The sequence below is a fragment of the Pinus tabuliformis genome, chromosome J (genome assembly GCF_031772625.1).
Source record: "Pinus tabuliformis cultivar Carrire ecotype Pingquan chromosome J, CPIR1, whole genome shotgun sequence".
Taxonomy (NCBI): domain Eukaryota; kingdom Viridiplantae; phylum Streptophyta; class Pinopsida; order Pinales; family Pinaceae; genus Pinus; species Pinus tabuliformis.
This window is the reverse complement of record NC_142295.1, coordinates 43754396-43770393: the sequence shown is the minus strand read 5'-3', so window position 1 is coordinate 43770393 and position 15998 is coordinate 43754396. Positions and strand designations below refer to the sequence as shown.

The following is a 15998-nucleotide window of genomic DNA, read 5'->3' as shown; positions in this document are numbered from 1 at the left end:
CAATCATGTAAATCATCTTAGGCAGGTTTTCGATAGATGTAGAGAATACGAGATTTCTTTGAATCTAGCTAAGTCTGTTTTTGGAGTAACAGAAGGGAAATTACTTGGCCATATCATTTCTAAGGATGGAATCAAGATTGATCCTGAAATAATTGAAGCAATCCAAAAGATTCCTCTTCCTCATAATCTTAAATCCCTTCAGTCTTTCCTTGGAAAGACAAATTTTCTTAGAAGGTTTATTCCAAATAAATAGCTAAGCCTATTCAAAGTCTTCTAAAGAAAGATGCAAAATTTGTTTGGCAAGAAGACGGCAAAAAGGCTTTTCAAGAAATCAAATGTGCTATTGCAAGAGCTCCTGTCTTAGTTAGTCCTGATTATTCTAGGGATTTCATGATTTTTTCTTTCGCTTCCGAAGATACCATTGCTGGTGTCCTGCTACAAAAGAATAAAGATGGTCACGAGCAGCCTATTGCTTTCATGAGTAGAGCACTTCAAAATTCTGAATTGAAGTACAAAACCATGGAAAAGCAGGCTTATGCCTTGGTCAAGTCTCTTAAGCACTTCAGAACTTATGTGGGTTATTCTAAAATCATTGCTTTCGTCCCACATTCTACTGTTAAATATATATTAACTCATACCGATTGCTTAGGGACTCGTGCTAGGTGGGTTACTAAAATACAAGAATATGATTTAGAGATCAGACCCACCAAGCTAGTCAAAGGCCAAGGTTTGGCTCAAATGTTGACTGAAGGTAACGAAAAGACTCTTGGTTTATTTTGTCTTAGCAATCTATCTTCGCCTGAGTTGCAAAGATTAAGAGAGCATGAGTGTTACAAGGACATAGTTTATTACTTGATGAATCTTGCATGTCCTAACCATTTAGTTGCTCATAAGAGAAGGGCTCTTAGACTAAAAGCCACTAAGTATTGCCTTATGAAGGATGGCCTTGGATGGAGAAATCCTGAGGGCATAGTGCTTAGGTGTGTTGATGACATTGAGTCCAAGAAATTAATCTCTGAGTTTCATTCAGGATTTTGTGGTGGTCATTATGCTGCTAGAACTACCGCCCACAAAATCCTGAGAGCTGGTTATTATTGGCCTTCAATTTTTTCTGATGTGCATAAGTTTGTTAGAAATTGTCAAGCCTGTCAACTATTCACTGGGAAACAGAAGCTTGCTGCCCTGCCCCTACAACCTGTCATTGTAGAGGCACCTTTTCAACATTGGGGTCTGGACTTAGGGAAGTTCCATGAAAATTATAGCAAAGGCTACTCATGGATTTTGACTGCTACGGATTATTTCACTAAATGGGTTGAAGCCATTCCTGCTAAGAATGCCACTGAAAAGGTTATTATGGATTTCATTGAAAATAATATCATTACTAGATTTGGTGTCCCTGCTAAGATCACTACTGACAATGCCAAAACTTTTAGTTCCTCAGAGTTTTCATCTTTTTGTTTCAAGTATGGCATTGTCTTATCCCATTCATCAAATTACTATCCTCAGGGTAATGGTCTGGCTGAATCAAGTAACAAGAATCTCATAACCATTATCAAGAAGATAGTAGGAGATAATAAGAGGTCATGGGATAGCAAAATCAAGTATGCTTTATGGGCAGATAGAATCACTAAGAAGAAAGCTACTGGTAAATTTTCCTTTGAATTAGTTTATGGCTTGGATGTAACCTTACCTATGCACCTAAAATTGCCAGCTTATCAGCTCCTTCATAATTTTTCTACTAATATAGATGTTGTTCAGAATAGAATAGATCAGATTGTGGAGTTAGATGAAGCTCATAGGACAACTTTTGATGCTATATGTAAAAATCAATCTAACATAAAGAAAAGCTTTGATAAATTCTCTTGATCTAGATCTTTGCAGGTGGGAGATATGGTGCTGCTTTGGGACCGCAAGAATGAAAAACTAGGAAAACATAAGAAGTTTGACAGTTTGTGGCTGGGATCGTACATCATTCGAGATATAGCTGGACCAAACTCATTCCACTTGAGCAGATTGGATGGCAAACCACTTGATCTACCTGCGAATGGCCAAATGCTCAAGCTGTTCTTCAAAGATGATATCTGATGCCATAGGGCATCCTTTGTATTGTATTTCTAACCCTACTCCTTGTTATTTCAGCATTTTATTTCTGATTTAGGATTAGATTTACTTTCCTTGTTAATAAATAAAGAGCTTCTATCTTTCATGTGCTTAAATGTTATATGATGATTTTTGAATGGACGCTACTTATTTCTGTTGTGTGTTGCGTGGATGCAGATTCTAGATTCTCACATTCTTGCAATGCAGCAATGTGTCCCCAAGTAGAGCCAGATGTTGACCACTACGTGTCAACTTCCCATAGCAAGTACGCACCCTTTTCTTCGCAAAAGGGATAGCGCTTGATTGACATGTCCGTACCATTCGACAATCATCGTCGACTTGATCATATTATGTTGTAAACCCAGTCTGCATGTGTGAATTGTAAATAATCTTAGCAGATATGAGTCATGTATGTAAATTGCTTAGGTGGACCTAATTTTCTAGTGATAATCTACATTTCGGAAGGTTTTTTGTCTCACCGATCCATGATCAGCAGAGTTTTCCTTCAACCTAACCCCAAAGCCAGAACGAATTTTGTCATTAGAATCTTAGGGGAATCCTAGTGCATTGATCTGCTAGATTATGGTTGTGTCGCAGAACTGGGTGGTCTATGAGGGTCTATGTCAAATGGGTTTTCCCCCTTTAGATGTGAAATTGTAAAAGTCATGATGTAAAGTGTCTTGAGGGTTAGAAAATGTTTTAATCCCTTCATAAGTCCTAAGTCCTAGGTCCTAGGTGATTTTTCCAAAGGCTAAAGTTCGAGGATCCATTTAAAAATAAATAAAAAAAAAAAAAAAAAAAAAAATATATATATATATATATATATAAGATATAAGTAAAAAATAAAATAAAATAAATAAAAAACAATAAAATAAAATAAAAACTTAAAAATAATAAAATAATAATATTTTTGAGTAAATAAATGCAGAATTTCAATTTTTTAATGCATTAAAAATTCGACAGATGAGATTAAGAGATATCTTGATCCTCATCGACGGTCGGGATCATTTTGACATGGATCACTCGAACTAGCCGTTGGGAATTTTTCCTTTAAATAGGGTGCTAGGGGTCATTTGAGATCATTCGATCTGTGAGTCTTGTGCTAAAGGAAGCTCTCTTGTAAACTTTTTCTGGTGCTAATAAAGAAAAACTTTGGGTTGAAATCTTGCTGGTGTTACTCTCCTGAGGTGCTGTGAGCTGTTTTATTTTCTGCATATTTTTATCTTTCAGCCATTAGTAATAGCTTGATGTAGAGTATTGTTGAACACAAGTATCTTGTTCACTTACTAGGGTTTGAATGGTAATAAGATTTTTGAAATAATGGCAGGTATCTCCATTGTATCTGGAATCTAGTATTGTTTTTTCCCTCTTTATTGATGGTTGAAGTGAGTTGTGCAGGAAACCCTTATTGAGAAGATCAGTGGGCGTTTGGGGAAGTTCTCGGCTGAACCAGCCAACTCCCACAAGCATTCTCTTACAGAGCCCAGCCAATTTCGATCCTGGGTTTATCATTTAAGTTTGTTTTATGAATGCATTAGAGATTTCTGAAGTATCTCATAGTAAATCTGATATTCTGAAAATATTATGGAGGGTTATTGACAAATCTGGCTGTCGCAGAGCCACAAAGTTGTAAATTTTGTAGCTGTTTTTTTTTTTAGGATTTTATTTTTTGCATGTATTCTAAGTGTTTTTCTTTTCCATTTACAGGTTGCAAGGTTTTCTGAAGACCTTCGAGGGTTTGATCAGCTCCTGCTATTATTCAGGGTTTTGTCATGTTGCAGATGTAATTGTGTTTAAGGGACATTTTGAATTTTTTTTAAAGCAAAACTGTGTTCCAGCCTCTCCATACCTGTTGCTCTATCAACCGCTGCTATCATTCACGCTGGCCATTCAAGCTTCCACACATATCTCACATTTTTTTTTAAACACTGCACACATATCCCTCTGCCGCAGTTCTCATCAAGCTTATCCTCTCTTCGCCATTCTTATTGTGCGTCTTCCATCCCTCACGCGTCCCTTCAGCCCATACTTCTTTTCCACCGTCGTCCAGCTACATGCTGTCACATTTTGACTCCCCTGCTCCTTCGATTGCTACCTTTCTTCCTCATCTGGAAACTCCTCCCCTCATGCATTTCATTTTATGGCCGTCACTGCTCTCATAAGCTCCTTGGTCATCTGCATACCGCCTCACCTTTCTGTCCATCTTCTTCACGTTCATTTGCTGTTGACTCTTTGCTAGTTTTGCGCAGCTCCATACTTCCTTCAATAGCTTTCATTCGACCTACAACCTATCCACAAGTAGCGTTCCACGCAACTCCTCCCTTGGCATCCCGTCCACCTGCATTTTTTTTTCTCGCCGTCAAGACAAAGCTGCGTCACGTCCACTCCTTCCTGCGGCAAAACAATTATTTTTTGAAATTTTTTCTGAATAGCGGCTAGGTTTCTATGCATAGGCAGGATTCGATTTTAGTTTTAACATAAATACGATTTTAGTTTTAAGTTTTTGGTTTCACATAGCAGAAAAATAAAAGGTAACGTTTAGATTCTCTTTATAATTTAGCTAGGGTTAGGTTCTTAATTTTTGATTTAGTTCTGTGTATATTCGACTAAGGATTTTTTTTTAGTTAGATTTCATTTGATATAGTTTTAGATTTAGACCTTTTTTTTTACTTTTGATAGAATTAGCTTAGCTTAGTTTAAATGATTTCTAAGTTTAAATATATATATATATATATATATATATATATATATATATATATATAAAAATAATAAAAAGTTTTAAAAGAATCCGTTTGTTTAAATAGATTTTAATTTTGACTATTTTTAGGTTTTAGTTTTAATAAATCTTTAGTTTTAGATTTGGATTAGGATTTATGTTATTTTGTCTAGTTTTTTTTATAACAAAAAAAAAATTATAAAATTATAAAATGCATAAAAAAGGTTTCTTTTAATTTAGTTTAGATCTTAGTATTATTTAGATTTTTTTTGATTTAAAGTTTCATTTAGTTTTTATTTTTGTTTTATTTGAAAATATAAAAGTACTTTGCCAGTTTCAGTCTTGGCTCAGGAATTTGTTATGTTTTATCTTTTCTGCTGAGGCTAAAATTTTGATGTGGGAATTAATGTTTATCATTTTTAACATGCTTGAATGATCATTTTGAAGATTAGCTATATGAATGTGATATTTGGTTAGCATTTGAAATTACGAGGATGTTTAAAGCATCTAATTTTTTTTTTCGAAATTTTAATTGCTGGAGTATCATTAAGCCATTGAGCATTTTTTGATTATCTTGCTTTTGGTAAAAGTTAAGTTTGAGTTGTTTGATGGTAAACGATTGTTAATGAGTTCATATTTCTACAACATTTCATAAATAATCGTTTAATCATTTATTTCATAAGGCACTGGTCTATTAATTTAATAAAATCAATTTAGTGCTGGTTTCCCTTCATGTCTCCCAACCCAATTGGTCCCCAGTTGGTCATTCATTATCCCATAGGGTCTACCCCCCTTAGCTGCGGGAGACAGGCTTAAACGGAGAGATCGGGGATCAGGGTGACAGCCCCCGGTCTGAGCGTTGTCGTGACAATCTGTGCGACAACACTCCCTATGATGTACTCAAACTAAAAAATAAAAAGGTCAAGAAGCAGTCAATTAAAATGCTGCCGCAGCCACTTTCCTCTAATGAAATCGCTGTTTAATCCTCATTCTATGCCCATACATGCTCTTGCCATGCGTTTGACTATCACCTACAGCCATCTTGCATGGGCTTTCCATTAAAAATATATATTCAATTGCCTCAAGCGATGAGCATCTGCTGTCACCTACTGCGATTCGCTTATGCAGCAATGAATATCTATTTAAATATTGTTCATGGGTTGTGATGGAAATGGATGGAACAAAGTGCAGTGCATTTAATTCATGTCTGGAATGAATATAGTGAAAGAGAAGAATGAAGCATTGGTTTAAATATTCTAATAAACAGAGTTTTGAACTCAGCTTGATAGGCATTGACCTTGGCACTGCAAAACCATCAAAACCAAGCCTTAAATGATTCTGAACTGAGATATGCATTCATGAAGCTTGATAGTGATTGCAGAGAATCAATTATTTTAAACCAACAGAGCATCTATGTTGATGAGATGGATAGGCCATGGGCCTACCATATACAGATCAACATATCTTTTGATGATAGTGAAATTTTGGAGAAAATAAAAGGTAGCCAGAAATAAAACGGCAGCTGGGGGTGTATTACTTGAGATTGCATTTGATTAAGCTTGACTACCCAGATAATGATTACTGGAGCTGCATTTCCCTTCCAAACATGTCATAGGAAATAAACTAATGCTTAATAAAACCCAATCTTTCATAGACCAAATAAGCAGTTGAAAATTTTAATATCATGACTAAGAATTTTGATTGTGCTTGGCATTGTTATGGCGAATGAGTTGAAATTTTTTCGTTGAGGACTGAAAGGGGAGAAGCAACAAAATTTGCAGATAATGCATGAAGTTAAAAATAGAATAAAGACTAAGTAACAACCTGATGGCCAACATGGGCATCGAGTGCACTTAGAGGATCATCAAATATATAAACATCTGCGTTAGCATATACAGCCCTGGCAATAGAAACTCTTTGCTTTTGGCCACCACTAATGTTCACTCCTCTCTCACCAATTTCCGTGAGATCACCACCCTAATAAAAACAACGTAAACAGCATGCATTGAACATCAATAAGAGTGGTAAATCAAAACCCATTCTTTCAAAAGCTTTATGAACAAATACATCTCTTTAAGCATATATTGGCTAAGAATTGTATAAAAGTACAAAAGGAACTCACTGGCAATAACTGAAGATCATGTTCCAATGCACTGACATGGATTGCTTTTTCATAACGTAATGGATCATAAGGAGACCCAAACAAGATGTTGTCACGAACCTACAAGTAATGTATGCAGTCAAAGCGGACACAAAATTCCAATATCTGCATCAATCAATCTAAACTCATTTACTAAAAGTAAAAGCTGCTTAGTCAAGGAACCTACTGTTGCATTGAAGATCCATGAGACTTGTGGAAGATAGGCAACACTTCCCCTGACAACTACCTCCGTGTCTGCAACTGCAGGTATCTCTCCAAGTATTGCTGAGATCAAAGAAGTTTTACCCTGGCCCGTACTACCAACAACAGCAACAAGACTCCCAACCGAGATATCGAGATGAATGTTGGATAGTGTAGTTCTTTCTGCCTGATAATTTATATTTATTTTAGAAAGAATCATGACCAAATTCATGCTCAAATGTGAAAAATTAGATCATCAACTAAAATCTAACTTTGATTGTGGAACAATTTCTTAGATTGTGCATAGATGTTCTAGTGGACCTTACATGTATGTCCATATTTATCATCATATAACCACTAGTCAATCATATTTGGTATAGATTAAAAAAATTTAGTCAAAACGGATAAATAAGGTAAAACAAATTAATCTGTGCAGATTTACCTTCAACTCGTATATCTCCATTCCTCAGCATACCTTGCTTAAAGAACTTAGAAATTATATTATATCAATGTCCACTAGTGACCAAAATAAGTCAATTGGACAATTAAGAACAATTACTAACAAACAAAAGAGAGTGCCTATAGCATCTCCATAGATATCTAGAAGTTATAGATACCTCACTCTAAGAACTATAGATACTCTCTGATGTGGATACTTGTAATTCCAAGTGGTGTGATGTGAAATTCCCAATTTTGTGCATGCAAAAATCACTTAGGAGTTTTGCAAGTTTTGGATAATATTAAAAGGGGGAAATATTATTTTGTGAGAGAAGGGAAAAATTATTATTTTGATGGGATGGCGGCAAAATAATATTTTATTGGAGGAAGACAATTCATTATTTTAATAGAATGGTGACAAATTAATATTTTATTGGAGAAGGGAGGCAAATTATTATTTTATTGGAATGGCAGAAAATCATTATTTTATTTAAATGGCGGCAAAAGGTGGAAAATGACCCCCACCAATAAAATAATAAGGAAAATGGGAGAATCTAGAAGCTAGAGGGAGGCTCCATGAAAAATTATTGGATCAATCAGTGGATGATTTGGGTTGTGTTCTCCCTGTTTAGAGAAGCCGCAAGCCCTGAGATTATTGGAGGAGCACCATAGACCTGTTCTGGGCTAGCTGGAAGGAACGCTAGGCCCTATTCTCATAGCAGAAGTCAAGCTACAGACAATCAGGGCTGGCTACAAGAAGAAGGATGCTAGCCACAACAATTGAAGGCACTGAATGGACTGATGTTGTCTACGATCAAGCTCTAATCAGGTTCCAGATCCACAGTTGTTTCATCATTGTGTTTGACTGCTCAGTATATCACTATATTGGGATTCATTATACTCAGAGAGAAGAAGGCCGCATATTTGGACTAGGACAGAGGTCCTCTTCAAACATTCTTTGTAGCTGCTTTGTCTACCTCTGATCTCTGGTTAGGGTAGAATTTGTCAGCTATTGTAGGTTTGCCTGGGCTGTATCTCTGTCATTTGTATTTCTCTCTCTCTACTGAATATTTGATATCAATAATAAGAAGATTTGATCAAGGGTTTTCCCCATCTTGGGGGTTTTCCCTGGCTTGAGCCAATTCCTGAGTTTTCTCATCTTGACTTGTCTTCAACATTTATCGTTCATGTTCTTTCCTTAGTTACTATCATATGATAATGTTTGATTGCTCAAGGAAATGAAAATCAAGCTAACATGAAGTAACTATTCTATGCAAAGAACATGTTAATCCAAAATTAACATGGTATCAGAGCCAAGTTAGACAAGCCCAAGCAAGAGAGACTGCAATTCAACTGAGAGGCGTGATATTCTACTTTGAAGGAATGACTCATCAGGTATGTAGCTGGAGTAAGAGATAGCACAGGAAATGGTTTTTTTTGAGATCCTTGCATTGACTCTGGAATTCTTTAAATAACCCTTGAGGTTTTGTACTGACAGGATTTTACATAAGATATAAGAGTCTAGCAGTGATTTATATGTCAGAACAAGAGGCAACTTGAAATTTATGAGGATTTGAGTTCATCAAAGACTGGCCTAATTGAACAAGAGGCCCAGTATTGACTTGATTCTTATTGCTGAAATTGTTGTAGCACCTCTGTAAGAATGAAATGCTAAAAGCAGTCATTCAAACTTCCTTAAGAACAAAAGTTTTCAGATTCTTCAGTTTGAACACCTATCATTTCAAGTGGGAATATGGAGGAGTAACAGTCCTATTATGGCATAGGATTTGTTGGATATATGCAAGTGTATTAAAACCTTAAGGGAACTGTCTTCAGGCACTTCTTATTTGACATCTACATAAGGCACGACTATATGATGAGGAGACTTCATGAGTTTCAAGAGTGATCCGAATTTCAAAGATTGCAAATCATTTTGGAAGATTGCAGATCTGGGTATAGAAACTCTTCTGTCCGAGTTTGAGGACTTATTCAATCACCTTTCTTTTTTTTTGCCCTAGAACAGATCGACCTGTCGTGAGGATTGTACACATTCCGAGATTCATCAGGCCTAAATTATCTTGAATCTAATTTGAAGTTCTGATCCAGATTACAGCTTGTTATGGTTTTCATAAGCAGTTGTTAGAAATCTGTGGCCTCTCCTCTACTCTCTGAACAAGGTATGTATAGGGTTTCAACCTAATTACTTGACAAACCCTAATTTGGTTATTTGAACACCTTGTTTTGTGCCCTAACCAAAGATCCAAGAGATAACTCAATTATGGTATCTATGTATCTTGTTACTCAAGTTTTGAAGCACATTAAAAATCTGGTTTGAAGCATAATGACTATAGACATTTAGACCCTGTGGTGGGGCATTCGTTGGTAGACTATTGAACAGAAGTATGATAAATATTTACTAGCGCCTAAAGAACAAAAGTGTCATTGGCATAACTCACTTAAGTTTCATACAAGAAGATTTAACTGTTTGAAAGGTTAGTTGTCTATGTATACATCCGATGTAGAATAAGTTCAATCTTGCAAGAAGACTCGAAGACTCCTATGGTCCTAGGGTTTCTCAACAGAAATCTTGATTAAGACTCAGTTCCTGTAAGACCATCTCAGTTTTTAAGGACATGAATTGTAAGCTATAACATCTCCAGAACTTGATCTTCATAGTGACAAGGCAATAGGCATATATCTTCAGGACTTCAGAAGTACATCAGCTTAATTTGATGTCTGTCTTTGCACAGTTGAAGGAATTGAATTAAGTGGGTAGCTTCATCATTATCAAGTTCATTGGACGATAGAATGACGTTATTACATTAGTATAAGGATGGGTACAAGTCAGAATTGTGATGACAAAAATAATGGTCGGCGTGATGGAGATAAACAGAACAAGTGAGAGTGATCAAACAATGACGGTGGTCACTCTGCTCCATCGATCCCTCACAGCACAGGAGATCTATGAGGTAATCTGCACCAGATGCAAGGAGGGGAACTCAACGGTGAGTGTCTTGGCCATGAGCCTCACCGCAATAGAGCAGAGTAGCGATGAAGGGGAGGCGGATCTTGAACACATAATTGATGGGTCGATTCAGAGCTATTGCTCTGTCGAGTTTGGGCCTAATACGATCCTCTTCCAAATACATTTGACCATCAGATCTGCACATCTTTTGGTCTGCGAACGAGATGGGGATAACTTCGCTCTCATAGTTCCATGAATCCATTGTCTAAGGTCAGATCTGAATCTAAAGCATTTTTCAGATCATTTTATGGGCTTTTTGCAGCATCTGAAGCCATCTATGTTGGTATCTCTCATCATATGCTTAGGGTTCCTCAAATCTTCGACGCCGAGGATAAAGTCACCCTAATCTCGTGGGAAGGACGTATAGACGATTCAAAAACCCATAGCCAGACATCAAATCGATGCCTATAGAGGTCGTCTGAAGTAGATCTACAGATTATTACACCACAGTCCACATCAATGCCCATTAGCGAGGTATGGTATGCCAAAAATCTTAAATCCCCCATCTCAGATCTGGGTTATCCAATCGTTTTGGGCACTGCTAACTTTGTTCAAGACAGACCCGGACCTTTATCGGGGAGTTCCGAATGCCTTATAGTCAAGCAAAAGGCATACACAGGTAGACCAAATCGGGGACGTTGGTATTGGAGTTATCATCAACGAGATTCGACGACACAATCGCATCACAGTACTGGATTGGCAAATCTGGCGTAGCCGTATCAAAATGCACCAGATGAGGAATTTTTCCAAAAGAAGGATCGAGAAACACGAGAAGAAGTCTTGATCCAAATTTTTATCCGAACATTCCACGAGAAGACCATTTGCAAGAGGATCTGGAATTGGATGCGGATTCATGATCTAAAGTACAAGATTCAAAAACAGTTGGGTATAGTAGCAAGTATGCAAAATTTGATTTATGCAGGGAAATTACTGCAAGAGAACCTCACATTACAGGATCATGGTATTGCTATTGATACAACTATCATCCTCAATGCGAGATTGCTAGGAGGCTGTTCCGGAACTAGCTCAAAGGGTACAAGCTCCTTCAAGGATGCAGTCAAAGGGAATGAGGAGACCCAAAACAGAACAATGTCGCTTCCAAATCTACCTAGGCCCTACATTGTGGAGCAGAAATCCCTGATCCCAGCACTAACAACACTTTGCCTGAGGTAAACGAACTCTTTACAAACCTCCACACCAAAAAAGTTATATGTAGATTTAACGGTTTTTGGTCCAAATCTTATGCTCTTCACCAATGGATCTTCTCTACTTGGACAACAAACTGTGAAATTCATCTCTGTTCTAAGGGGTTTTTTATTGTTAGATTTCATACAGTTAAAGATAAGGACTATGTTTTAAATGAGGGCCCATGGTTTTGGGGCAATGTGGGGCTCTTCATGACACCTTGGTTCCCAAGATTTGATGCTACCACCATGGTGGTATCCAAAATGCCCGTATGGGTCAAGATACACAATCTACCACTGCATTTTTGGCACCACAAAGTTCTAGAAGGAATTGGGAATTCCTTGGGGAAATTTCTCAAGATTGATGAAGATCAAGCTGTAAAAGGCATCTTCACTTTCACCAAAATCTGTGTTGAAGTAGATCTTAGCCAAGGCCTACTTGATCGAATTATGCTGGTCCACAACGATCTTTAGTGGACACAACCTCTTGATTATGAGAATACGACATTTCGTTGTTGTGGATGTCTACAAATAGGACACCTTCAAAGTGCATGTCCACAAGCTAAAAAAGATCCCAAAAGACACAAGAAACAACCACAAAAACCAAAAGGTTGGCAAGGCACTGAATATTTGGAAGACCCCGAAGAAGACGTAGACATTCCAAAAAATACAACAGATAACAATGAGCAGAACACTCAGAACAACATACAGAAAGAGGAGGTTGAACATAGCTCTGCATTAGTTCCAATGTCAACCATCCCACAGCAGCAGAGTGAACAATATACACCTGGAAAAGAGGCAAGTGGCAGCAAACGAACTCATACGTCAGGAGGATCAGATGCTGACAAAGAATTCCCAACAACTACAAAAGAAAACCAATTGACTATTGTATCATCCACACCCAACATTAGTGGTTGGAGAAAAGTGGAAAAAAAGAAAGGTAGAAAAGAATAGACTAGATTTTTCAAGAGACCTTGAGAAGTTAGGATCCAGTCTTATGCATATTCTTTTCAGCATCTACGACATGTAATTTTGCTCAATATGAATAAAATTACGATTTTTCCTAGGGGAAAAAGTCAGAATTGTGACATCCAAGTCACAGAAAACAGAAAAGCTAAGATATTGAACAGCATTCAAATCCCATCATAACTGTTCAATCTAGTTAAGGATCTCTCCTTCAGCTTTTGTAGGGTTCCTGAAGCAGCTCATTTGGTTCTGAAAAGAGCAGCATACATAGTGACAACAACACCTTCAGCATCACGGGTACTGTTACAATAAGAGAACTGAAGGTTGTGTAAATCTGCAATGAAAGCACCCTTATTGTCTATGAATCAAGTACTTGTGATCCTTGAAGCAAATATGAGGCAGAAACACCTTGTGATTAGAAGCAATATTTGTGGTGGCCAGTTAGCAGAGGAACTCTGAATGATGGTACTATATAACCTGGAAGTGTCTTTTGCATAATGACAACTTTCTTCATGAACAAAATTGTATTAACTGTAGATGACTATTAAACATAACTCTGACCTCCAGGAATATTGTTATAATAGCTGCATTGGTATGGAGGAACCTTGCTTGATATAGATGGTAGTAATCTTTGGTTTGTTAATTGAACAAGAGAGACTGCCCTTGCATATGATTTGGTAGTTGGAAGGTTGCTGCTTAATAAATCTTAAAGATGAGGAGCAGATTTATGAAGGCCAGGTTTCCAATTGGAGCTATACTTCAGAGGGAGCTCTAAACACTTGTTGCCCAACATTGTCATGATAGCCGATTGTCACATGATCCATGGCAAGAAAAGGGTTATGTTTCAGGTGACTCATCAATTATATTATGGCAAGATCACTGTCCCTACATTCAGAGGGAGTTATGGACAAGACATGATGATTATTGATGTTGTCTGTTTGATGACCCTCCCATTTATCAAGGTAAAATAGGCGTTGACTTTCAAAGTCTAGATCAAAGACCTAGCTCAAAGGTCTGATAAGATTGTGAATCTGCTGGTCTGCATATGAGTATCTTGTGGGATCCCTGGTATTCTTGATAAGATGTCTCTGTAATACACTGTTGGAATCTAAGATTCCATGAAAATTTTGATGCTGGCTCGGTTGTCAGTATGATGGATGTAAAGAGCACATTTATTACTATATCTCTTGATTCGGTTGCTTTGGAAGCACTACTGAGGCTGAATGTATTTAAGCAACAAGTATGGCTTATTATTGTTGATTTGTGGTAGAATCGGATGTGCTCTAGCCACGAAAATCAGTGGAGTGGCTAAGGCACATGAGATCTCCAATACTCAGAAAGGGTTTGGGTAGATTCTAAACAGTTTGGGAGATATTAAAATAATTAATATTTTTTATGAAGTCCCTAAGTCTAAACTTAGGGAAAATAAAATATTAATGTGAATTAATATAAAACTATGTTAGAATGGTCCAAAAGTCATGGATCAAGCCAGATCTTATCTTAGCCGTTGATTAGGGACTTAATCTCGGCCGTTGATTTCTCAATGAGAAAAGTATAAGAGGAGGCTTGAGGATCACTTGGAGGACACACTGTGGGAGACCAGTCAGTTCAATTTCTAGAGCGGGGTTAGCTAAGAAATTGAACCAGTGGTCTGGTGAGCAGTCAAAAGGCAGCAAGTACGGAGTAGAGAGGCGGGATTAGCCACTGGAGCTTAACGCTGAGGCAGGAGAGGTAAACGCAGGGCTTTTCAGGCAGATGCAGAGGTAGCAGAAGACTGCGCAATCACTAGCTGGGCCTGCATGGGTGACACAGAGAGGCCCAGGGCTGACGCAATCAAACAGGGGCTGACGCAGAGGGTTTGAGAACCACGCAGAGGTGAGCTGGGCAGACGCAGAGATTGGGAGAAGTGCTAGAGAATTATTTCTCTCTGTTGTACTGAAGAATTACTGAATAATAAAATCCTCCCTTGCTGCACCAGTTTTCCCACATTGTGTTTTTCCGAGAACTGTTGTCCAAAATATTTGTGTCAATGTGTTAATGCTTGTGCATATGTTTGTTTCTGTATTACGGTGTGATATCTGCAACAGTATTTATTTTAATGTTTATTGAATTAATTTCATAAATAACTTAATGTGGAAAAAGTAGAAAAAATAAATCAGTTGTTGCAGTGATACAATTTTCACATGGTATTAGAGGGAGTAATCAGAGACAAAAAGGGAAAATTAGTTATGGGTCGAGACCACGATGCAGAGGCATCCACGTCAGGGGACTCACACAGATTTCCAGAAGATTGCACAAGAGAAAGAGATTTCGATTCCTCTATGTTGGCTTCCAGGCTAGAAGAAGAAGTGGCGTGTATGACTCGTGTTGCATCATCAAAGGTATGGTATATAGACAGTGGAGCTTCATGGCATATGACAAGAATCACGGAGTGTTTCTCAGAATATCGAGAAGAGAAGATGAACTTTCAGATCACCATGGGGAACAAGGCAAAGTGTACTCTAGTAGGGAAGGGTACCATAGTTTTTCAAACAGAATCGGGAGAATGGTTCCGTGCTACAAATGTGCTGCATGTACCAGGATTGGGGATGAACTTACTTTCCGTGTCGCAACTACAAGGCAAGGGCTATGACGTCTACTTCATCAAAGAGAAGGTATACGTCAAACACCCGAGCTGGAAAAAGAAAGTGTAGATTGGGATCAAAAGTAATCAGTTGTATAGATTGCAACTAGAATCACCAATGGCATTAATAGGTAGTCATGGAGACAAGGACTTGAATGAACTATGGCACAGAAGAATGGGTCACTTGCACCATGGAGCTCTGAGAATTCTCAAGAGCACTCTAACAGGAGTTTCGGATCTGAGTACGGAACGAGATGATGTATGCAGGGGATGTGCTCTAGGAAAGAATTCCAAGGCAGCATTCCCTAGGAGCAAACACAGAGCCAAGAGTGTACTAGGATTGATACACTATGATATTTGTGGACCTATGTCTGTCAAAGCTCTCAGTGGTGTTGAGTATTTCCTTACCTTCATTGATGACCACTCAAGGAAAACTTGGATTTATTTTCTGAAAACCAAGGATGAGGTTTTTTGTCGATTCAAGGAGTTCAAGGCTTTGGTGGAGAATTTGACTGGGAAGAAAATAAAAGTTTTGCGCTTAGATAATGGTGGAGAATATGTTGATAAGGACTTCACTGATTTTTGTGCTAAGGAGGGCATCAGAA

The 15998-nt window shown here is 37.7% G+C and overlaps 1 protein-coding gene across 1 annotated transcript in view; it reads right to left on the bottom strand.

The window, feature by feature from the left end:
- LOC149225392 (ABC transporter C family member 2-like) overlaps positions 1 to 15998 on the bottom strand; it is a 620963-nt gene that overhangs the window by 118713 nt on the left and 486252 nt on the right. The window contains exons 15-17 of the mRNA XM_089377080.1: positions 7144 to 7344; positions 6939 to 7037; positions 6641 to 6793 (exon numbers count right to left, since the gene is read on the bottom strand). Of these exons, the coding sequence (XP_089233206.1) occupies positions 6641 to 6793; positions 6939 to 7037; positions 7144 to 7344 (453 nt within the window). The remainder of the gene's footprint in view (positions 1 to 6640; positions 6794 to 6938; positions 7038 to 7143; positions 7345 to 15998) is intronic.